Source organism: Folsomia candida, unplaced genomic scaffold (genome assembly GCF_002217175.1).
Source record: "Folsomia candida strain VU population unplaced genomic scaffold, ASM221717v1 Fcan01_Sc010, whole genome shotgun sequence".
In the NCBI taxonomy this organism is placed as follows: domain Eukaryota; kingdom Metazoa; phylum Arthropoda; class Collembola; order Entomobryomorpha; family Isotomidae; genus Folsomia; species Folsomia candida.
This window is the reverse complement of record NW_019091202.1, coordinates 5,019,151-5,040,465: the sequence shown is the minus strand read 5'-3', so window position 1 is coordinate 5,040,465 and position 21,315 is coordinate 5,019,151. Positions and strand designations below refer to the sequence as shown.

General features: G+C 37.3%; 7 protein-coding genes across 7 annotated transcripts; 3 read left to right on the top strand and 4 right to left on the bottom strand.

Moving 5' to 3' along the window:
* Positions 1-2,684: 2,684 nt before the first annotated feature.
* LOC110854503 lies at positions 2,685-5,707 on the bottom strand. Its single transcript, XM_035855202.1, has 4 exons — positions 5,087-5,707; positions 4,147-4,626; positions 3,677-3,894; positions 2,685-3,241 (listed from the first exon to the last, which is right to left on the bottom strand). Exons 1-4 carry the CDS (start codon positions 5,329-5,331, stop codon positions 2,685-2,687), a joined length of 1,500 nt encoding a protein of 499 aa, XP_035711095.1. The 5' UTR covers positions 5,332-5,707.
* A 177-nt stretch (positions 5,708-5,884) lies between these two features.
* On the top strand, positions 5,885-7,601 carry LOC118436684. The gene is made up of 2 exons (XM_035855201.1): positions 5,885-7,522; positions 7,569-7,601. Exons 1-2 carry the CDS (start codon positions 5,885-5,887, stop codon positions 7,599-7,601), a joined length of 1,671 nt encoding a protein of 556 aa, XP_035711094.1.
* Positions 7,602-8,302: 701 nt separating this feature from the next.
* On the bottom strand, positions 8,303-8,851 carry LOC118436683. Its single transcript, XM_035855200.1, has 2 exons — positions 8,491-8,851; positions 8,303-8,431 (listed from the first exon to the last, which is right to left on the bottom strand). The coding sequence occupies exons 1-2, from the start codon at positions 8,785-8,787 to the stop codon at positions 8,303-8,305; spliced, it is 426 nt and encodes a 141-aa protein (XP_035711093.1). The 5' UTR covers positions 8,788-8,851.
* A 1,044-nt stretch (positions 8,852-9,895) lies between these two features.
* Positions 9,896-11,220, top strand: LOC110854593 (salivary glue protein Sgs-3). The gene is made up of 5 exons (XM_022103053.2): positions 9,896-10,104; positions 10,178-10,279; positions 10,367-10,627; positions 10,707-10,844; positions 10,942-11,220. Exons 1-5 carry the CDS (start codon positions 9,913-9,915, stop codon positions 11,149-11,151), a joined length of 903 nt encoding a protein of 300 aa, XP_021958745.1. The 5' UTR covers positions 9,896-9,912; the 3' UTR covers positions 11,152-11,220.
* A 469-nt stretch (positions 11,221-11,689) lies between these two features.
* On the bottom strand, positions 11,690-13,130 carry LOC118436855. The gene is made up of 2 exons (XM_035855489.1): positions 12,697-13,130; positions 11,690-12,262 (listed from the first exon to the last, which is right to left on the bottom strand). The coding sequence occupies exons 1-2, from the start codon at positions 12,933-12,935 to the stop codon at positions 11,800-11,802; spliced, it is 702 nt and encodes a 233-aa protein (XP_035711382.1). The 5' UTR covers positions 12,936-13,130; the 3' UTR covers positions 11,690-11,799.
* Positions 13,131-14,160: 1,030 nt separating this feature from the next.
* LOC118436856 lies at positions 14,161-18,668 on the bottom strand. Its single transcript, XM_035855490.1, has 4 exons — positions 18,340-18,668; positions 15,926-17,949; positions 15,604-15,685; positions 14,161-15,525 (listed from the first exon to the last, which is right to left on the bottom strand). The coding sequence occupies exons 1-4, from the start codon at positions 18,602-18,604 to the stop codon at positions 15,281-15,283; spliced, it is 2,616 nt and encodes an 871-aa protein (XP_035711383.1). The 5' UTR covers positions 18,605-18,668; the 3' UTR covers positions 14,161-15,280.
* Positions 18,669-19,291: 623 nt separating this feature from the next.
* LOC110854680 lies at positions 19,292-19,857 on the top strand. Its single transcript, XM_022103145.2, has 2 exons — positions 19,292-19,609; positions 19,681-19,857. Exons 1-2 carry the CDS (start codon positions 19,366-19,368, stop codon positions 19,743-19,745), a joined length of 309 nt encoding a protein of 102 aa, XP_021958837.1. The 5' UTR covers positions 19,292-19,365; the 3' UTR covers positions 19,746-19,857.
* The last annotated feature ends 1,458 nt before the right edge of the window (positions 19,858-21,315 follow it).

The following is a 21,315-nucleotide window of genomic DNA, read 5'->3' as shown; positions in this document are numbered from 1 at the left end:
AGTGAATTTTTACCCCAAGAATCGATTCTCGAGCGAGCATGACGTCCAGATATCAAAGCTTGCGTGCAGTGATCTAGGAGGGAGGTCCAGGATTTCGTTCTCCAAAGAAGGAAATATACCGTCGACCCCATTCCCTAATTTATTCAAAACCGTCTTTCTCGATGGTATTCGGAATTCCGGGCCAATGAAGTTCATTAATGATCGAAACCCAAGCCCTTCGACAAATTGTAACGGTAGTCCATCTACCGAAGCCATGTCCACGAGGTAAGTTAAAAATTGTTGCTGCTTTTTGTCGTTAAAACTCAGTTTATTGTTTGTCTTCACGACGAATTTGTCCAACGTTTGAATTTGGTTGGGTTTAGATCCTTTTGTCACACTTTCCGCGGTGACCCCGTGCATCTGCACATAAAAAATATGGTGCTATCAATTGAAATCACATGTGGGGTCAGTCGATCTGACCCCAATTTTAAATTACAGAAAGCACATGTGTGGTCAGTCGATCTGACCCCAATTGCAAATTACAGAAAGCACATGTGGGGTCAGTCGATCTGACCCCAATTGCAAATTACGAACCACCAGTACCACCACGTGCATACCTTAAGATGTCGCCTCCAATTGTAATAATTCCCCGACGATATCATAACAGGTTTGTCGCATTTGGCGCACTTTCCTCGAATACCATCTTTACTCCTATCAAATTCATCTCCATCTCCGCCTTCAACCGTGCAAATGTATGTAAAATACTGTTCGAATTCTTTTGGAATGGAATAACTTGGATCCTGATACGTTACTTCTAGTTTAGGCCTCTTGGCAGATTTCCCCTTCTTATCTAAAGTCGAAAATAAAAGAAATCTATAATTGAACCTTGTATATATATGTGTATACAATACATTATGCGAATATCAGTATTTAATTAAACAATTCATCATATACGATACGACTAACTTACCAGTTACATCAGGCTCGTCCCTCTTGTCCTCCACCTCGGACACTCTCTGGCATTCCATAATTATGGGGTCGGACTGTCCGACCCCAGGCACGTTTACAAAATAGATCGGCACTTTGGCGCGTTAAAAAATATTGCAATTGTTATTATAAGCTTTCTGTTATTTTTAGTAAAACGAAAGGCACTTTTTACAAAGCTTCTTTCCTGTCCTCTCAATTATCAGCCTTGCGAGCAACACATGGGTAAGATAACGGCTTTTTTCCCGGATGTTGAATTTTGTGGAAAAAGTATCAACTTCCCCTTCCCTCTGAGTTTTAATGAACTCGGTGGACTCCTCTCCACTCACCAAATCCTCAAATTTTTAGTCCTCCCCTCTCCTCAGCAGTTCCTCAAATTTTTACTCCTCATCCTCTCCTCACCGTTTCTTCAAATTTTTACTCCTCATCCTCCCCTCTCCTCACAAATTCCTCAAAGTTTTAGTCCTCATCCTCTCCTCTCCTCACCGATTCCTCAAATTTTTACTCCTCATCCTCCCCTCTCCTCACAAATTCCTCAAAGTTTTAGTCCTCATCCTCTCCTCACCGATTCCTCAAATTTTTACTCCTCCCCTCCTCTCCCCTCATTTTTGAGCAAAAACACTAACTCCTCCCCCTCTTTACTCTTCCTCCTCACTCAAAAATGAGGACGAGGGGCAAAAATCCCATCACTGGTTTGTGAGCTCTCTTTATTCTGTTGTCCGTCTGTGGTCTGGTCTGCGAGGGATAAAAGATTATTCCCTCATTCGCACACTCTCATTTTGCCCCGGCTTCGCTTCTCTGTAAAAGAAAAAAGTCATTGTTCATTCTGTTCGGTTAACATTAGTTTTGAAAAATCGTAATAAGATAAGCGAAAACCTGCATTTTAAAATCTAGTATTTTCATGCTGTGATTGCGACTACAAAGTTGATCACAATTAGGAATGGAAACGTACACCTTAAACCGTGTTTAGGCAAATAAACTTACTTTTTCGCACACATGTAAATTGATTAAGTGGTGATTGGTGCGATCAAAAATGCCAGTCATGATTTCAATTTTATTCTAAACTAGTGTATAAGCCCGTCTCCCGGCGGGGTAGAGCTTATTATTTGATTTTCGTGAAAATTAAGTCGGATTGTTCATAATTCCAGCGAATCATTTTTACTATATAATTAGCTAGAAATACCTGTTGGCGAGGGAAGTGAAGCTTTCTCCGTTTTTACTTCCGTCACGGAAAATTACTTTCACTTCCGTTGCAGACAAACATTTCCAGCTTATAATATAAGAAGAAGATATATAAACCCCCACCTCCCCTATCCAACAATGTTAATGTCCCCACAGCTTCTGCGACCAATGTGCGGATAGAACGGGTTGGATTAATTAATTTCAAATCCCCAAATTGCAGAGAAGGAATAAAGTTTATGCAAAAGGAACTGTTGCCAAAAACTTGCAGAAATTCATCCCTTACATAAAATCAAACCCATATGCGTTCCTAATTTATGTAATACGTATGTAACAGGTGAAAACCTCAATTACGACACCCTTGAAATACATATGGAAAGACGATTTCAAAAACAATGACAGTATTTCTGAAACATACATCAGTCAATTTAATTACTCATTCTTTACCAAATCGTCAAACTAAAGTCAAATTTTTGAAGACAAATTTACGACAAAACAAATAACAAAGTATTGGAAAACTTTAAATAATCATCCCAATTTAATTAACCCGTCTCCTCGTTGAAGAATTCAATCCCAAATTTTTTCAAATCCTCCGGAATCGTGGGGTAATGTCCGGCTCGAACATGTTCCAGCGTACCGGCGTAAAGACGACAATATTTCCGCACTTCTTCCACCCATTTTTCCAGGACGGCCTTTTCCTTGCGCATTTTCATGCCGGCAACCAAAATAGCTTCGGCATAAGCATACTTCACATTGTTCGGCGGGACGTTTCTGATGGCGGCGTAGGCTTCCTCCAAGATGAGGAAACACGAATCGTAACTTCCTGTATCAAGGAAGAAGGTTGCCATTTTATAAATTTCGGGATTCGTCATGGCAAAATTCAAGTCGGGCGTGGCGGCACGAAGAGATTTCAATTCCGTTAGGATTCCCAGGTCAACGTAGATAGTTTTCATATTCGGTATCAATCGCGATTCTGAATTGCGTATTGCATATTTGAGAGGGTGGAATTTCAGTCGTTTCAAGAGTGATTCTCTCTTCGTGATTACATAGGCACCTTCGGATCGGTCCAATTCGCAGAGGCGACACTTGCAGATAAATCCTGTAAAAGACGGGCAAAATTGAAATAGTGTTTTTCAGGCATAAATAATGCGTATTCTTATTAATTACGAAGGTATAAAAATTCACATGAACAATAAAGGTCCTTTATTAAAGGAGGAAATATTTTTAGAAAAATGAAACAAGTTTTTAAGCAATCTTAAAAAGATTTCTTTAAATAATAATTCTATTAAATTGTTTCAAGTATGGCCTATTTTTTAGCAATTGTTCATCTAAACCCTTTGAAAACTTTTCGAATTTTGCATTTCATATTTTAAAAAATGGACGAATGATTTAAGCATTTTTTTAAAATAAAACGATTTACAAAGCAAATATTAAGGTTACTCTATAAATACTTTCCTAGGTTTTATTTAAACCATAATTTAAATAGGAAACAGGAATGACAAAGTCAAAATAATTAGATAGCAAATAAGCTCACCATGACTTTCCATAAAATCTCTCTCCCAAAACGGCAGCATTGGGGGGACATAGCTTGACACAATTTCCTCCCCTTGCTTCACCTCTTTGAACGTCGTGCCCATCATGACGAGGCTGCTCTCGTGAACACCAATCATGACATTGGCGTCAACGCAGCTGTGAATAATTTTTGACTGGGGGATCCAAATACCGGCCGAAATGAAGTGGTCGGCACACTGCCTGTGTCAAATTAAAATTAGAACGTGCTGATTGTCAATTACGAGGCAATTCATTGGTAATTTGTAAAATCCGCAAGTTTTGTAGAGAAATTTTATAATTTTTTTGACAACATAAAAAGACGCCATTGACTTGACGGAGTATGTTTTCCAAAATGTGTAGCCTTAGAAACATTTGTAATATTTTGTAATCTTACAGAATTTACGGATTTTGCAATGTTACTATGCCTATGCAAAATTTTTTCAATGTAGTTACCCTGCAAATCCGGTATTTGTCACGTTAAAGAAGTAAATCTTCTCAAGTCGGGCCATGTCCACCTTCTCAATTTTGGGGTCATCATCCTCCAAGGACTTCAGTTCCGGTCCAGCCCAAAGGGTGTAAATTTCACGGCCAAGTTGAGGGTCCAGCCAGATCTTGTTGGCCATCGTGCCGACAAGATATTTGTAGCAGTTTGTGTTAATTGAAAATTCTTCCTTCTCCTCTCCTTGGACATACAGTCCGGCGAAGGGTTTACAAACGATGAGAACTGTTCCAACTGCGAGATCTTCCGTGGCAAATAATCCTTCCCCCTTGCCAATGTTGCTTGGCCCGAGTCGAAGGGGGCCGCGGTATTCAGAAATGCGGTCCAACATCCCCACCGGTAAATCTGGCTGAGCTTTACACGATGGCCCTGGGCGTCGCAAAGCGGCGATAATATCTTTTCCCGGTGGTTTCCCCAGGTCAGTGATGCTGGATCTGTATGTAAAAATGATAGGCTCAGAATGGCGATCTCCCACCGTATGCTCTCAAATTTTAACCAAATGAGTGTTAACACGATGGTTAACACTAAATAATAATATAATAATATTATTATTATCATTATTATTATTTAATAATTTGGTTAAATCAAATTTGTACTATATTAACTAAATTGAGCACAACTTTACTTGGTACGAAATTTACAAAAGACACGTTATCCCAGTGGTCACGTTTGGCATTCCGCCCGAAAAGTTTAAAAATTTTAGCCTTTTTTATATTGTCCTCTACTTCGGGTGCAAACAACTCCGCCAAACTGCGTCTTGGACAAATTTCATACTAATTAAACTTGTGTACGAGTGATAAATAACGATTTGATTAAAATTGGAGAGCCTACAAGCTGGGAGACAGTTAACTTATCAGGCATTAATTATAAACTGTTGTTACACTTAAATCTCACCTCATCCTGACAAGATCTTCATGCGCTTGGCCCAAGGATGGGATTTGGGCAAGCTTTTCGTTCAGAAATTGACATTCGGCGTATCGTCCAAGTCCGAGGAGAGCCTTGGCGTGACGATAGATCGCCTTGACGTGACTGCTGTCTACCACGAGAATTTTATCCGTGCAAGCAAGAGCTGAATTGAAACATTCCAGTTTAATCATAGCGGCCGCCTTGTTGGATAAGATGTCCGATAAGAGTGACATCCCAGATGGAGTTATCTCCTCCTCAGGAAAGTACTCCAGAGCCAGGTTGTAAAATCGGATCGCATCGGTTGCCCGGTTTTCGAGGAAGGCCTTGTTTCCCACGTTCTTCAACTTGGCCGCGATCTCGACGTCACTTTGTCCCGGAGTGAAGTCCCAGACGAGGGGAGAATTCAACACTTTTCGAGATTCGTCAGGCAAATCGGCACTCCATTGGATACCTTATCAAACAATTAAGTATGTATATGATAAATTACTTCATTTAATAAAGTTCATTAGTATTTAATTAGATGACTAATTAATTTTCATTATCAAACTAATTAAGCTTAACATGATTAAAAATCTGAGTAATATTTTAATTAGCCAGTCTCTAATGATGCTTTTAACGAACGACTTCTAAATTATATCTTCTAAACGCCATGATCCGAGACAAACAAATGAAGAAGTTCGAAAACCTCTCACGAAAAAAAATTAGTCCTCGAAGATAGATCACACTCCACACAACACCGATCTACACAATTATGATAATTATGATACGAACAAAGAGATTCAAAGCATGAAAAGGAGCGTCCTAAATTTATCACAACGACAACTTACCAAGGATGAAACGAAGGCACTCCAATTAGGATTAAATTTCGCCCTCCCAAATTTCAAACACAAGGATTTATTAATCGAAGCAGGGATAAACATTGAACTATGCATGATGGATTTCGAGAAAAGTGAAAATTACAAAAACCACATCAGATCAGGTATTGCGAGAATTTTACACTCAGAAATTAAAAAACCGGATAAAGTCACCAAATCCTTCGACTGGCTTAAACCAATATGCACAACTCTCAAAAAAGATCAAAACATCGTTATCATACCTGCTGACAAAGGTAATTTGACCGTGATCATGGACAGAATAAATTATGACACCAAAATAGAAGAATTACTCTCAGACCCAAGTTATTCACCATTACCTAATGATCCCACAACCAAATTAGAAGTTGAAATCAGCAATATGTCGAAAAATCTGCTTAAAATGAAAAAACTTGACAAATCACAACATCAAAATATCACCCCAACCAACTCTAAAATCCCACGATTTTATGGATTACCGAAGGTACACAAAACAGGTCTACCTTTCCGACCAATCGTTGATTTCCGTTCATCACCATCCTACAAACTGGCCCATTTCTTGAACAAAATCCTGAAGAAAGTAACTGCCAATTTCCCAACACACATCAAAAATTCATACGAATTTGCCCAAAATATCAAAAACTTCATTATTCCTCCCGGATATGAACTCGTCTCATTCGACGTAACGTCCTTATTCACTCGAGTTCCAATCAACGAAACTCTGAAAATCATTAAGAAAAGGCTAGATACATCCACAACCTGGAAAGCAAAAACCAAATTAAGTGCAGATGAAATTTTAAAATTACTACAAATCACGATAAACTCGAACTATTTTACTTGGAAAAATGTCATATACAAACAAAATGATGGTACTCCAATGGGCAGCCCCATTTCCGGAGAGTTCGCAGAATTCTTCCTCCAAGAACTTGAGAAAAAGGTCGTCCTAAAACACCCGGACATAAAACTACACAAACGATTCGTAGATGACTGTTTCTCATGCATAAAATCAGGAACAAAAGACAAAATCCTGCATGACCTCAATTCGTTCCATCCAAACATACAATTCACCTGTGAAACAGAAATAGACAAGAAACTTCCCTTTCTCGACATCATAATTACATATAATAATGATGGACAAATACAAGGACAAGTCTATAGGAAACCCACTCACACAGGGAGATACCTAAATTACTCATCTTACCACCACCCTTCCCAAAAGATTGCTGTAATTGATGCTTTAGTTTACAGAGCATTAGCAATTTCGGATGACCAATTCTTAGAGGATGAACTTACCTTTGTGACCACCTCACTTACAAACAATGGTTACCCAAAAAGTCTCATCAACCAACGAATATTAAGAATGAAGAAAAAATTCTCGAATACGACACTCCAGCAAAATGGCGCTGAAGAAGGAGAAACAAAGCCACGAATCATTCTTCCATACATGGGAGCACTAACGCACCGACTAACTGGTTACCTCCGGAGAAAACTTCAATGCGAATTTGGATATCTCACGGGAAAAAAGATGAAACAATTTATATGTGATTACAAGGAAAACCCACCTCCCGACCTAGTAGGAATTTATCAAATTTTATGCTCATGTAATGACAAATACATAGGAGAAACAAGTCGCCCCCTCATCAAACGCATAAAAGAACACCTAAATGATATCAAAAAGAAGAATATCAAATCAGCAGTGGCGCTTCACATTTTAGAAAATCCAAGTCATCGGATAACAGAAGACTCAGCAAGTCTTATTGTCGCTGAAAGGAGAAATTTTCACAGAAAATTTCTTGAAAGTTTGCACATAAGAAAAACTACCGACGCCATAAACCAAGACAATGGCATGAATATCAACCCCATTTGGTCATCATTAATGCTACCGCTTATTTAAACTCCATAACTACATTATAATGCAACAAATATCATTTTTAATTTGAGAAATGTACTGTTTTCGATTTCCAAACAATTGTTAAAAGTCCTGATGTCCTGATGATGAAGTTCAGCATCGAAAGCTTGAATAAATTGCTTTTAGAAACCACACCCATGTATTCCGACGAAACCTCCTTAAATTATAAGTTCTAATTCAATAAAGAATATAATTAAGGTTTTTATCAATAACTTGATTTCAATCTAATTAATTAGTTACTAATTATTAGTGCGATATCCTACCAAAATATTACCTGGAAAAAGCGTTTTCATTCTTTTCGGACTGAGCAACTCGACGTCAGCCGGATTTTGAACAATAACTCCAAAGTTGCAAGGTTCCGGGGTATCTTTCCTGAAGACGGGATTTTTCACGATCATCACCGTCCCCAAGGGGAGGACAGCCTCGAAATCCGATTTCCCCATTCTAGCATCCATCGAACAATGCCAGGCGCACGGCTTTCCTTCCTTCGACATCTTCCACACAAGTGTCCACTCCGTATAATCGGCTCGACGGGGTTATCGTTCGGCAGAGGAAAAACTTCCCGGTGTAAACCTTCATAAAAATAAGAACATTGAATTTTCGAAATTTCAAAAATTCCCTAAAAACCTTACCTGTCCCAGATTCGTCACCTGGGTATCGATGCCGACACAGTTTTCCATCTTCAATTCGACCTCCATCCCCTCGTCGTAGGCCGGATAGGTTTTTGGTTCGACCAAGCCCATCAACTCGTGAGTCGAGACCCCCTGCTGCTTCACGGTCATGGGGCCAAGGCCCTCTCGATGAATGCGATTCATGACGGAAATGACCTTATCTCTCGAAGTGTGGTGACGGATGAAATCTTCTTCAGTTGGAGGTCGTAAAGTTGCTGGGACTCTAAATTTTTTACTGATATGATTTTTGTGTGGCATTTTTGCTGTTGTTTTTGCCGTGGGGGTGTGCCAAGGGGGATTTATTTATTATTTTTTTACTGCGTTGTTCTCTCCGGTCGGCGTGGTGTAGGAGTTTAAGATTCCCTGGTTCGTGTATTCTCTTTTTGCCCCGGTTCCGCTAAACGATAAAAAATCGTTGTTGTATGAAAATCTGCATGAAACGCTGTGAGAAATCTTCCTTTATGAATAACTGGATGCTGTTCGGGTAGCATATTAAAATTAAATTTTCTTGATTGTTTCTTTATTTTTTAAATTAAATCAGTAAATTAAAGCATATCATTATAATCCAAAATTTAGTAATAACATTTTATGACTACTTATTTGCTATTGAAAATACTGTTTTAGCATTACTTATGTACACAAATACATATTTTTAATCCCGTCTCAAATTTCCCTCATTCAGCGTGCATGTATTTATTAAGGAGGAGAATACGTACCTCGTTAAATTAAACTTACAATTACACAAATTCATGTCTAAAAGATAAGATGAAACGACGTACTTATCAGGATCTACGTCGTTACCAAGTACGTAAATACATTTCGAATTTGCGTAGTAAACAACAATCGTCAACACTTTGTAACGCTCGCATGCATGCATAAATTTGTACATACGCACGTCCATTCATATGAAACTTTTTAACAGAAAATTACCCCTCAATCATATTTATCCAGGTGCATAGTTAATTAACTCTTCCCATGATCCACACAATCATAAAGCGTCATTCTCCGCTCGCATATCGTATTTAATCAGGGGACGCGGAAATGTGGTGGTGCAGAAACCTCGCGATAATTCTACCTGACATTTACATAGATAACCTCTTATCATCAATGCACCTCACTTATCGTTCAACTTGATCCATGCGCATATTATTATAACCTCCAGATTTCTAGACTGGTTCCGCGGCCTATGCGGCTTATTGACTGACACCGGGCCGTCCCACTGATTATTTATCAGCACACAATAATGTCAACCTGTTTTGACGCACCTTGTCAATCCAAACAATAGTTGACATTACATATAAAGTAACAAATTCAGTCCGTTCGCTTGTCGTCATATTTTCGTCGCAACTTTTTTGGTATAAAATGGACCAAATTGTGCAAATAATGGTCAGTTCCATCAGAGAAGCAAGAACCTCGCTGAATCTAAACATTTACTTAAATACAATTTTTTGCAAACAAATAATTACAATGATGACCGCAAAACAGTTAGTTTGCTTATTGTCCTTCGCCTTTTGCATGCAGACTGCCTGCTCCCAGGTCACACAGCCCCCTGAATGTGGTCAGATTGAGGAGGAGGTGAGAAATTACTTATGCAAAATAAATATGTTGCAAAAATTTGTATTTACTATATTTCTCTCTTTTTTCGCAGTATATGCCGTATTGTCCACCATGGGAACCAGGTCGTCCAACTTACCACCCGTATCCGTACGACTGCAAAAAGTTTCTCGAGTGTTCCAACGGTGTAGCGATTGTATGTACATTTCATTTATAAAATTTCTGCACATAAATAATTGTGTGTGTATGAAAAACTTTATTTTTTTACAAAACTTTGTTATAGGCGCAATGTTGTGCACCTGGAACAGTATGGAATCAAGACTTGCTAGTCTGTGATCATGAATCGACGACGCCATGCGTCATTTTCACAACGCCACCGCCCACGGCGACCACACCCACTACGACGCCAACAACGACCACGACCCCAACAACGACCACAACCCCAACGACCACCACGACCCCAACGACCACCACAACCCCAACGACCACGACCCCAACGACTACCACGACCACAACTACTACACCAGCCCCAACAACTACAGATGTAAGTAGAATTACTTAAAATGCCTCTCCCCCTTAAAGATTTATCGTTATGTAATTGTGTTACCCTTGTCAACTCCCAGGACCCAATTACCTGGATTTGTCCGGAAGGTTATCAAGGACCAATGGCCCATCCGTATGATTGCCATTACTTCTATATCTGCGATCCCGGACGGCGTGCCTGCCTTATTCAGTGTGCCTCTAATCTGTACTACAACCCGGTAAATATTTCATATTCGGATATGCAAATATGAGCCAAACTTCGTAAAAATTTAAAAAGGCAGCATAATAACATTTTTAATATATGGGTATATGTAGGACACTGAGCAATGCGACTGGCCCAACAATGTCCCCAGTTGCGTAGGAGGCACTCCCCCACCTGGCACACCCACCCCGAAACCACGCACCACGCCATCATCCCTACAAAATTACAGGAACCAACGGAGAGATACTGCACAAGATCCTTGCGCCTCGGACGAAACAGTGGTTAAATTTGTTAAGAAGGCGAATGCCAAATATTTGTCTTAATTATTTCCTCGTGTTTTATATTTTTAACAAATTTTATTTTCAAAATAAACACTTCCATGACTAGCTAAATGGAATTCATTAATTATCACCTACAAAATAGAACATAAACCCAAAAACTGTCAAGTTTTGGATGGAATAAAATGTTCAAATTGTAAAAAAAAATTCACGGATATTAACACAGTCGAAATGGCGATTTGAATACATGGACAAAGAGAAAGTCATGGATGTATAAGGATGAAGCGACGAGAGCTCTTTGTTAATAGATTAAGGGGGATAACTTCAGGCCCGTGCCTGAGTGGTGGCGACTGTGTCCTATAGAAACTGATATAGCGAACTTGCACGCCACATATAGGACACAGGCCTTCTTTTCATCCAGCCTCAAATTGTGTCTCAGGTTCTGTGGTAGTTATTATTTTCTCTGTCAGAGCGCTCCCCTTCATCCGTTTTGATCGAGTCTCCAATTTAACTATGGTGCTACGAGGTATTGGAGAAAGTTGAGACAAAAAATTGAATTCAAAACCCGCATACAATGGGACCTTAAGCTTTGTTATACATACATTTCTCCATGAAAGTTCATATTTATTCAAATTCTCAAAAAAATTGACAACAAAAATGTCTAATTTAAAATGACACATTTCAAAAAACAATTTATTTATCCAGGAGCAACATGTTAATCAACCTGTCCACACAAAACTGCCAAATAATGAATGATGTCAACCCGTCGAAAAACTTGCCATCTCCCATCCCCACTTTTAAGGGAGGACAGGACCTCAAAAATTTCTTAAACCATGCATTTTGTGACCGCAGACTTGTCATATTTTTTGCAAACTTTACAGTCACAACGTATGATTTACTCAGAGAATGCAACGTGATATGAATTACTACAAAGAAATCGATTCCCATCAAGTAGAAAAATGCAGACACGCCAAAACTTATTTTTTCCCAGGACGTTATGATCACGTAAAGTGAAATTATTTGACACATGATGGACAAGGAGACGAAAATGGTGATGAGAGGCTTCCCCATGACAGAGTTGACCAGGTTTTGAAATACTTGTGCGACACGAAAAGCGGATAATCCATGAATTGCGTATTTGTAATGGGCCAGTTGCCTGAAAATTATTACATTGTGAATTTTAAGAAATTTCATTTTTGTAATAACAACCATTTGTACCTGTTCATATTCATTCGTTTAATTGAGGGTTAATAAATTATTCATTCATTCGTAGATAAATTCATGAATATCTGATGTGTGAATTATTTGAAAAAAATGGGATTAATATTGAATAAATTCATTTCACATTCGTGAGGAATGAATGAATAACTTTAGGCATTATTCATTGTGCACTCTATGCTTAATACATAGGGCACATTGAAAAATCTCTACGGCGAATTTGGTTTAACATGAATAAAAAATGAATGATGAATAAATACTTATTATACAAGTTATTATAAATGAATAATGAATAAACGATTTTTTTTCAAATCTTTAAACTGAATGAATTTTGAATGAAGAATTTTTTAACAGGAAAATGTAAAACCTCACCCTTCAATCATCTTGATCCACAACTCCACCATCACTGAAGGATACAGCATAAGTCGACTGATCGTAACCACCATAACTGCTGGCACCGAGAACCAGACATACCCCTGCATAAAGCCATTGATAAGCCGAAACCATAATGCGGCGTCCTGGTCACTCCACCCATCCCGACATTGAAGGAGAACCGCGTTTGCAATTGAGGGTGGCATGCAGGGTCTAAAAATTCCTAACGCCCCCAACATTACAGGAATTGCAAACAATGAAAACTTGCAAGCATCAAGATTCGAAAGGATGTTGATTTTCGCGTAGTCTGATGCCCCTGAAATTTATAAAATTCAAAAATCAGCAAATCCAGGCATAAAAATTCCATTGTTGGAAATCTGGTAAATTGACAGAGATATTGATTTATCCGTATTAAAGTTGCTACCGCCTGGTAGTAAAATTGTACCGGTGTGTAAAAATTTTCTACTGATACGGGAAAACTTAAATATCTTACTGCATCCTATTACTTGTCAGTCAATTTTTTTCCGGGTCATAGTTCATACATGTCTACATCTTTATACCGGTTGGTATTGTTTTAATACTGAAATTAAAAAAGGTACTTACCTCTGCCCACACATTTCTTCTCAATCCATACACAAGTTTTCAGCACTTGGAGCAATTCTCTTTTACGAAAAAGGAGACAAACGTGAAGACCAAATATCATATCATACGAAATAAGAAAGTAAAATGCAATTACTTTCTGCCAAACGGGAAGACTTATGCTTCCGTTCGAGTTATAGATATTTTTATAAAACCAGAACGAATACATGACATTGTAGAAGAACCATATTAAAGCAGTGCAGACGTAGATGACCCAATGTCGTATTTTATCAATGATTAAAAAACGCGTGCCCTCTTTTCCCCCAGATTCTGACGTTAAAGGAATTGCAAATGACCTTAGCGACCATTTAGTCAGCCAGGACATAAGAGATAAGTATGAAGTCTCCGAGTGGGAAAAGGGGCTGGCAAGCTTTCGTAACAGATTATCCATTTTAAAAGCATGAACCTTAAATTCTTTAAATTTCTGGGTGAAAGTAGAAGTGAAAGTTTTCACCATCCTGTCCAAGAAAAACTGTCTTTAAATGGGAAAAAATTGGCAATACATCAGCCCAGTCATAAAATGACAAAGATATGCGTCACTTATGCAAATTACTGTAATCCGGCTGGTTCATGCTTTTATTACTCCTTGAAAGGAGGGGTTATTAAAATCTGGCAAAGCAATATTTACGTTAGTCGTCAAAATTCATTCGGTAACACGCAACAATTTTATTACTACTCTTTAAGACATTTTCATTTAATGGTAGGTGATTATTTCGTTAATGTCAGCCAAAATCATGACTTAAAAAGTTGTATGAATGGCTTAAAGAGGATTTCTGTGTTGCAATCCAAGTATGATAATATGTTTGTAAAAACACCTTAATTTTACTACTTCTGTCATCTTATGTATATTTGCATACATACATACATAGACAAGATAACTATTTATTAACCAACCGTTCACTGAAATGTTAATTCATTGTGTAAGTTTTAAATTATCACTAATGAGAAATAATGAAATCCCAAAATCTAAATACATATAAATATGTACATGTGAATTAACCAGCAACTAAAATTAATTGCGACAATATCGTGCAAATATTATTTTCAGTATACATACTTTATACTTTCAAATCGTTACATTGTTAAAAATTCGAACATCTTAAAGTTCTTTTAAAATAACACTGTATGCGACGAGGTACAAATTTATGTAAATAAGGTTTGCATTATTCTACTATATTTTACTAAAAATCATAAGTCCTAACTCGCTGGTGATCTAATTTTGATCACTATTTTTCACCTTACAAAATACTTACAATGCGATGGTGTTAAGTCTAACCCTCCGAATTGGTTGAAATTTTGGAATTATGTGGTCCAAGTCAATACAACCAACGTTTCTTGAGGCAGTTTGTGCGATGGTTCGAACTTGTCGAAATATTTGATGTCAAAGTTCAAAAAATGGGCGATTTTTACTAAGCGGTGGAAGCAAACCCCACTCCCATTACCTTCAAACGGGAAAATTGCACATTTTTCAACTTTGACCTCAAATATTTAGACAAATTCGAACCATCGCACAAACTGCCTCAAGAAACGTAGTTTGTATTGACTTGGACCACATAATTCCAAAATTTCAACCAATTCGGAGGGTTACACTTCACACCATCGCATTGTTAGTTGCAATAATCCGTATCATAAACAGAGGGGTTTAATGACTAAATTAAATATTATTACATTGTTTGTGGCGAAATCACATCGAATTGTGCACATGAATTTCTTCAGATTAACGAAATACAGATATTGGATGTGGTAACCATTAAGTTTTAAAATCTTTAATGGTCGTTGTGATAATTTCGCTTAGCCAATCAAAAAATTGGATTTGGAGGAGGACGTGACGGCGACGTGAAGCATAAACGCACCTTTAGTAATTTAATTTAATTAAGGCTGACGCCAAAGTGATGCAAATTCGGCACAAACTTGGAAATAAATCTAAAAATAATTTCACAGATAGCTATTTGCCTTTAGACTGGGATATCTTCCTCATCAGTTTTACTTTCTTCTCATTGTATTGCAATTTCAGATTATGGATCCTCTTATTTATCAATCTCTTTTTCTGCTTCAGATGATTCTTTTGCTCAAGGTAGTTTATTTTAAGTAGCGTCAAATCATCTGCATCTCGAAGCTGCGTGGATAGTTCACCATCTGGGAATTCTTCTGCGTGTAAGGGTTTAATTGGCACTTCTAGGATAGAGTTCCCTATTCCAGTGCCAAGAATTCATGCATACATACATAAGCTCAATATTCATATAAATGGAAAATCAAATAATCACATACGTTCGCTAAAGGTTAAGGAATCTACATCATGTTCGAGATTGACTTTATCAAATTTTGTTAGATTGTCGCCATGATTTTGCTTCTATATAGGAATGCAAAGCAACATGAATTATCAGTAACAGCCTTAAAACTTATGAGAGTATGCAGTTCTAGGACAAAAATTATTATTAATTCAGATTAATATTGATTTTCAGTCCTCCTTCTAAAGTTATTTGCAAGTTTGTAACGGTTAGATATCATAATAGAATAATTGAACTTGTCTTTTAATTGAACTTTTCAAATTCTATTTATCTATGTAAAAGTAATAAACTTTATAACATACCATGTATTTATCAATCTTCTTCTTTGTATCTAGCGTATCTTGGTTGTCCGCGCCAATAAGGTTTACTTGTTTTTGGAAGATTTCTTCCAGCGTTTTTACCGCCAAGTTTTTCTCATTCAAATGAAAAAGTGTCCTCCCCAACATATACCCTGTGATCAGTCTTTTAGCGGCGTTAGCTTGCAGTCGATCGTCCGGCTGACGAAGAACCACTTCAAATTGATTTTTTGCTTGGGCATAGTTTTTAGTTTTGTAATAACAATATCCTAATGAATGTGTTACTCTCAGGGCATCCTCGGGCATATTGTTTCTTTTCTGCCAGTTGAGTACCCCCTTAAGTTTGACTTCCGCATCGTAAAATCGTTTGATGCCAATTAGTGCACCGGCAATGTTTGAATGACATTGATTAACTTCTCTACTATTCTCCCCATAGATTTTAATTTTTCCGACGAGAACTTGCTCGTAAAGATCTAGGGCTTCATCAAATTTCTGTATTGTATAATACGAGTTGGCCAGATGCTGTTGTATTTTTAAGATGCCTTCGATTGGTTTGTCGGATGGTATGTCAGAGGGTTCGTCGTATGGTTTATGAGCATTGATAATTTCAGTGAATAACGCTATAGCTTCTTCTCCTTTTCCAACTCGCCGTAAGGCTAGGCCATAATTGGTCTTCATTTCCAACAGCAGTTCCGAATTTTGTGAACTCTCGCTTTCGCATAAGTTATTTATTGTGCGTTGCGCAAACCACAAGCTCTCAGAGTACATGCAGCACTGATCTAAGCGTTTTGATATTTGTGGAGCCATAACAATCAACTTTAAGCAGATAGCCTTCTCTTTCATTGCATGTTCCCAAATACAAAGAAAATGTCTAATCTCCGATACAGATTCGCATTTAGTTTCTAGTTTTATAAGTATGTTGTGCAAGGTTTGGCTGTCTATTGGCTTAAGATATCTTACTACCTGTTGAACCGTAGTATTCATTTGCAGGCCGATTTCTGCTTCGCATTTTATTAAACACAGTGCATTCAAGAAGTTTAAACTGTCCTGAAAAACTGTATCATCAAAGGATAATTCCCAGCATGTGAATGCCTGCCTCAAAAATTTTAAATCGACATGATCTGGTCCAAGAAATGCAATAATTTGTAGCAACTTGAACGAATATCCGTTCTTTCCATCCGCAGTATTACTTTGCGCTTGAACTCGATCAATTGTGGTCGCTAAAGTTTCTTGTATTGTTTTCCCGTACTTAGACCCACTAAATTGGGCGAATTCTATAGAAATCAAGGTTTCCGACCTTGATTTGCATTCTTCAATGTAGTCATGAATAGTGTCCTTTGACACATAATGAATCTGTTTGTACTTCAAGTAAAAGGTAACCTTTTCCAAAGCTAACGGGTAGTTATTGACAAACTGGCACAGCTGTCGCATGGATGCCTCAGTTTCTAACTTCAAATAGTATTTCACAAACTTTAGAGCTGATTCTTCGTCAAGTTCTGTGACGTCAATCAAGTGGCTCCTTTGAATAAAGTATAAATTTCTATCGAGGCAAGTCAGTATGACCATAGCCTTTGAATCCACTAAGTTTTCCAAAATACTAGGTGCGACAGTATCAGCTGTGCATCCGTCCAAAATCAGAATCCATTTTTGATTGGTACTTTTGCCAATATGAATTGCAATTGTTACTAACAATGATCCAGGATCCCCCTTGTTAAAGTCTAGTGTGAGGTTGGGAAGATAGCTCTCTGCCACGTTTGCTAAATCTTGCTTAAATCGGGGCAATGAGTCTGTGCCGATCCATATGCATGGTACTTTGTTTTTTATTTGTTCATTATGAAGAAATTGTTTAACTAGTTCCGTTTTTCCCATTCCTGGTAATCCACACAGTGTTACTATTTCGCCTGACGTAGGTTTAAAATAAATCCTGAGCAGTTTAGAAATTTGTTTGTCTCGACCGTAAAATGGATTTATGCCATTATTTATATTGACCCAATATGGATAAGAGTGTCCTTGATAGGATTGCACAGACCCTGCAACAGATAAAAATACAAATTTTAAACATTTCAGTACCGACTTTTACATACATGCCTCAAGATGTACATATGTATGGCTATTCATAATACTAGAATTTGCATTCCTTCCACAATCGCAAGAATTTAAACACAGACACGTCGAACAAAGAAATTATGCGTAAAAAATGATTAGTATAAATCATTGAAAAATTTATTTTTAAGGTAAAAAATAAAAAAATAATTGAAACAAAATTATATAAAAAGCAATACACATTTTTAATTGATTATTCAAAATTATTTTGAATACTTGACACTTTCACTGACAAATTTACAAATAGCTGCCTATTCTTCCCTCTTATAAATACAAGTTTTGGGTAGCATCCGCACGAAAAATTGATCAATCCTTACCATAAATTTGTAAACAATTCGACTTTTTAAGAGTCTCCTTGAGCAAGCCCAACATATGAGCCTCCCCACGTTCGCTTGTCGCATGGTCTAGCAATTTTTGGTAGAGGTGTTCCAAGGTCATAGACCCTGCTATAAGGCTTTGCTCCCAGGTCCCGAATTCGGCAATTTTTTCGTCGCTCAAAATTTCCGTAAATATTTCCCTCCATTTGTTGTGGAAGGTTTTATCTTTAAGAAATGCTTCTTTAATGAATTTAATTACAGACATTTTTCAAAGTATTATTGCTCACAAGGGAAAATTATATGTAGTCGATTATTTACAACGAGTAGAATCTTAATGCCATTCTACATACGTGATGATTTTCGATATAATCTCGCTCACAAACAATGACATTATTTACTTATTCATGCCTACTGCCCGATAAGCAAGTCGAGTCGACATCCTGCGCATCCTCAATCAAAACAATTTTTACATAAATCGCACCTTTCATTATTTGAAGGAATGATGCAAATGAGTTGAACTCAGCCTGCGTCGCAGATTCTGGATTCATTCATAATGTGAACTTCACACTTCATGGATGAGATTTCCAGCTATTTAGAAGCTGGAGGATAGCGACCCCAACTTGGCGTTTTGGAGTAGGCACAAATTTACATAACTAAATATGCCTGATTGCATGCAGTTCATTAATCTTGCCAACATTACAATTATATACAGATGTTTGTATGCATCAACGTTTTATAATGAACGTACATATTTGTTTATTATCATGAATTGCGAAAATAAAACACTTTACTACAAATGGTGCAAGTAGGTATGTATTTACAAGCGTCTTATCTCAACTGATAAACGTGTCGCTATGCATGTATTTATGAAAGGACGATGGACTGGAATGATGAGCTGGGGTTTGCATGATTTTCATGAACAAATAAACTTCGTGGACCAAATAAGCTTTGCTAAAATTATGTAGTTGGAAAACTGCATGCATCAAGGAATCATCACATTTCCTGTCTTCCCATTTTGAACAAAATATGTTTCCGACACGGGACGTGGCAGGACGTCTAATTCGGGATAAGAAATTAACCGAAAATCTGTCTGGTTTTGCGACTGCCCTTTCAGATGATTCTTGGCCCGAGGAAGTTCAAGTTAACGAGAATGACAAGCTGAACTTTATTAAGGAAATATTGCAAAGATGGGTAACAAAAAATGGGATGGCAGCTACTCTGTCCAAATTGGTGGAATTACTTTTGATGGCAAAACTTGATGGAGCTGCAGGTAAGCAGACAAACATAAGTAAACACACTACGAAATTAATAGTTCATTTTTAAGTGTGATATTGCATGCAGGCATAATCCAGCAAGGTTTTGGGATGTACGACAAGCAACTCGGGCCAAATCCTCCGTTCACTTAATTAAGGAAAATCATGTCTTGTGCAGACATACATAAATTATGCATTTATTAAAAAAAATTGTAAATATTCCTTTGCCAATAAATTTAAGAGAATAAAATAAACATATCCAATACCGCTTTGTCCTTAGTGTTGCATGATGTGATTTATTACATGCATGTACATAAAATGTAGTTCAGATGTTGGAACCCAACCTACATAATTTTCAATAATACTATCTTATCAGTATAATGATAAGCTAAGAGTGATTCTATTTACGTTTTAAATAATAACATACAAATTGTACATAGGTATATTTTTACATATGCATACTCTTAGAAAACTGGTATTATATCATTAATGACCGGAGTACACATACATATGTACCTACCGTCGTCACCATGATAAATAACGATCATCACGGTTTAATAATGTCTAAGCAATGAAAAATTCACCACTCTGAAACGAACTACATATGTATGTACGAAGTGAAATGTGTATATAACCACTGGGCATAAACATAATCTGGACACTCTAAATAACTTGGAGATCAATCGTCACCCTCGGCGGCACTAGATCCACTGCTCTATTTTTGGGTAATGATTCAGGAGACGACGTTTTGTCACCAACGAAAAATATGCATGCAAGGAAAAAACTCGTTCGTCCTACATGAACGTGTATTTAAATAGTTGCTTAAAAAATTAAACTTTTTATCCACTTAAATATAAAATTTTGCAGAGTAAGCCTGGGGTTTAACTATGGAAAACCAATATCCAGATATCTTACCAAATTTCGCATTAAATTGACATAAATAAGCATTTGTCAAATTTAACATTTCGCGACCTTTCGTGACATTCTTGACCTTGACCGGTGTGATCTACTTCTTTGACGTCAACCTTTGTTTTTACGTTCCAAATTTCAAGTCAATATGTTAAGGCGTTCTTATGTCACCTCGTGCACAGACAGACATACAAATATATCTATATGCAAATATTTGTATTTGTATCAATCTTATAAATATGTAAAGAGGGTTCACCCCTTAATAATTGGCTAACTTTTACCTGGCCAATCCTTATCCCAAATTTTACTAAGCCTTACCTAACCCAACCAGAGCGAGTACTTTAGTAAAAAGTTATATAGTTTTTAATATTAAACATCACAAGAACGACGGGTCCACGCTTAGAATAAATTCAGCCGCATTAAATCATGGGGAATGACGTGCGTACAAAAATTCTTAAGATGCTACGCCAATGCTTACATAACTAAACCCAAATAATTTCGTATTTAGTGGCAATGATCTTGCCCAAGGTTAGATTACCCGCGTAATTTGCGATTGATAGGAGATTGATAGATCAAAGTAATAAAACTACACGATATCGATTCAAAATTTCTCCAGAGATTGAAAAGTTTAAGCAGAATGATGACCTTAACTTTATCTCTGGCTGTTTCAGCCTTAGTTCTGCTGCAAGTCGTACATTTTTCGAAATGCCAACTTCCTACCCTGCCGAGTTTACAAATTCCACAGGTATGCGCTAGAAAAAATAAATTCTTACAATTATATATATGGTTTAAAGCATTTTTTAAATTAAAAACA

What these genes read in the sequence shown, in the direction of transcription:
- LOC110854503 (XM_035855202.1), bottom strand. Translation starts at nt 5,331, where the DNA reads ATGTCACTCTTATCGGACATCTTATCCAACAAGGCGGCCGCTATGATT. An exon ending in GAAGATCTTGTCAGGATGAG is followed by an intron (nt 4,627 to 5,086) that starts GTGAGATTTAAG and finishes TTTTACATACAG; the next exon opens with ATCCAGCATCACTGACCTGG. An exon ending in ACAAATACCGGATTTGCAGG is followed by an intron (nt 3,895 to 4,146) that starts GTAACTACATTG and finishes AATTTGACACAG; the next exon opens with GCAGTGTGCCGACCACTTCA.
- LOC118436684 (XM_035855201.1), top strand. Translation starts at nt 5,885, where the DNA reads ATGAAAAGGAGCGTCCTAAATTTATCACAACGACAACTTACCAAGGAT. An exon ending in AAAACCCACCTCCCGACCTA is followed by an intron (nt 7,523 to 7,568) that starts GTAGGAATTTAT and finishes ACAAATACATAG; the next exon opens with GAGAAACAAGTCGCCCCCTC.
- LOC118436683 (XM_035855200.1), bottom strand. Translation starts at nt 8,787, where the DNA reads ATGCCACACAAAAATCATATCAGTAAAAAATTTAGAGTCCCAGCAACT. An exon ending in AGGTGACGAATCTGGGACAG is followed by an intron (nt 8,432 to 8,490) that starts GTAAGGTTTTTA and finishes ATTTTTATGAAG; the next exon opens with GTTTACACCGGGAAGTTTTT.
- LOC110854593 (XM_022103053.2), top strand. Translation starts at nt 9,913, where the DNA reads ATGGTCAGTTCCATCAGAGAAGCAAGAACCTCGCTGAATCTAAACATT. An exon ending in CAGCCCCAACAACTACAGAT is followed by an intron (nt 10,628 to 10,706) that starts GTAAGTAGAATT and finishes GTCAACTCCCAG; the next exon opens with GACCCAATTACCTGGATTTG. An exon ending in CTAATCTGTACTACAACCCG is followed by an intron (nt 10,845 to 10,941) that starts GTAAATATTTCA and finishes GGGTATATGTAG; the next exon opens with GACACTGAGCAATGCGACTG.
- LOC118436855 (XM_035855489.1), bottom strand. Translation starts at nt 12,935, where the DNA reads ATGTTGGGGGCGTTAGGAATTTTTAGACCCTGCATGCCACCCTCAATT. An exon ending in TGGATCAAGATGATTGAAGG is followed by an intron (nt 12,263 to 12,696) that starts GTGAGGTTTTAC and finishes AATAATTTTCAG; the next exon opens with GCAACTGGCCCATTACAAAT.
- LOC118436856 (XM_035855490.1), bottom strand. Translation starts at nt 18,604, where the DNA reads ATGTCTGTAATTAAATTCATTAAAGAAGCATTTCTTAAAGATAAAACC. An exon ending in GAATTGTTTACAAATTTATG is followed by an intron (nt 17,950 to 18,339) that starts GTAAGGATTGAT and finishes TATCTGTTGCAG; the next exon opens with GGTCTGTGCAATCCTATCAA. An exon ending in AGAAGATTGATAAATACATG is followed by an intron (nt 15,686 to 15,925) that starts GTATGTTATAAA and finishes ATTCCTATATAG; the next exon opens with AAGCAAAATCATGGCGACAA.
- LOC110854680 (XM_022103145.2), top strand. Translation starts at nt 19,366, where the DNA reads ATGTTTCCGACACGGGACGTGGCAGGACGTCTAATTCGGGATAAGAAA. An exon ending in AAAACTTGATGGAGCTGCAG is followed by an intron (nt 19,610 to 19,680) that starts GTAAGCAGACAA and finishes TATTGCATGCAG; the next exon opens with GCATAATCCAGCAAGGTTTT.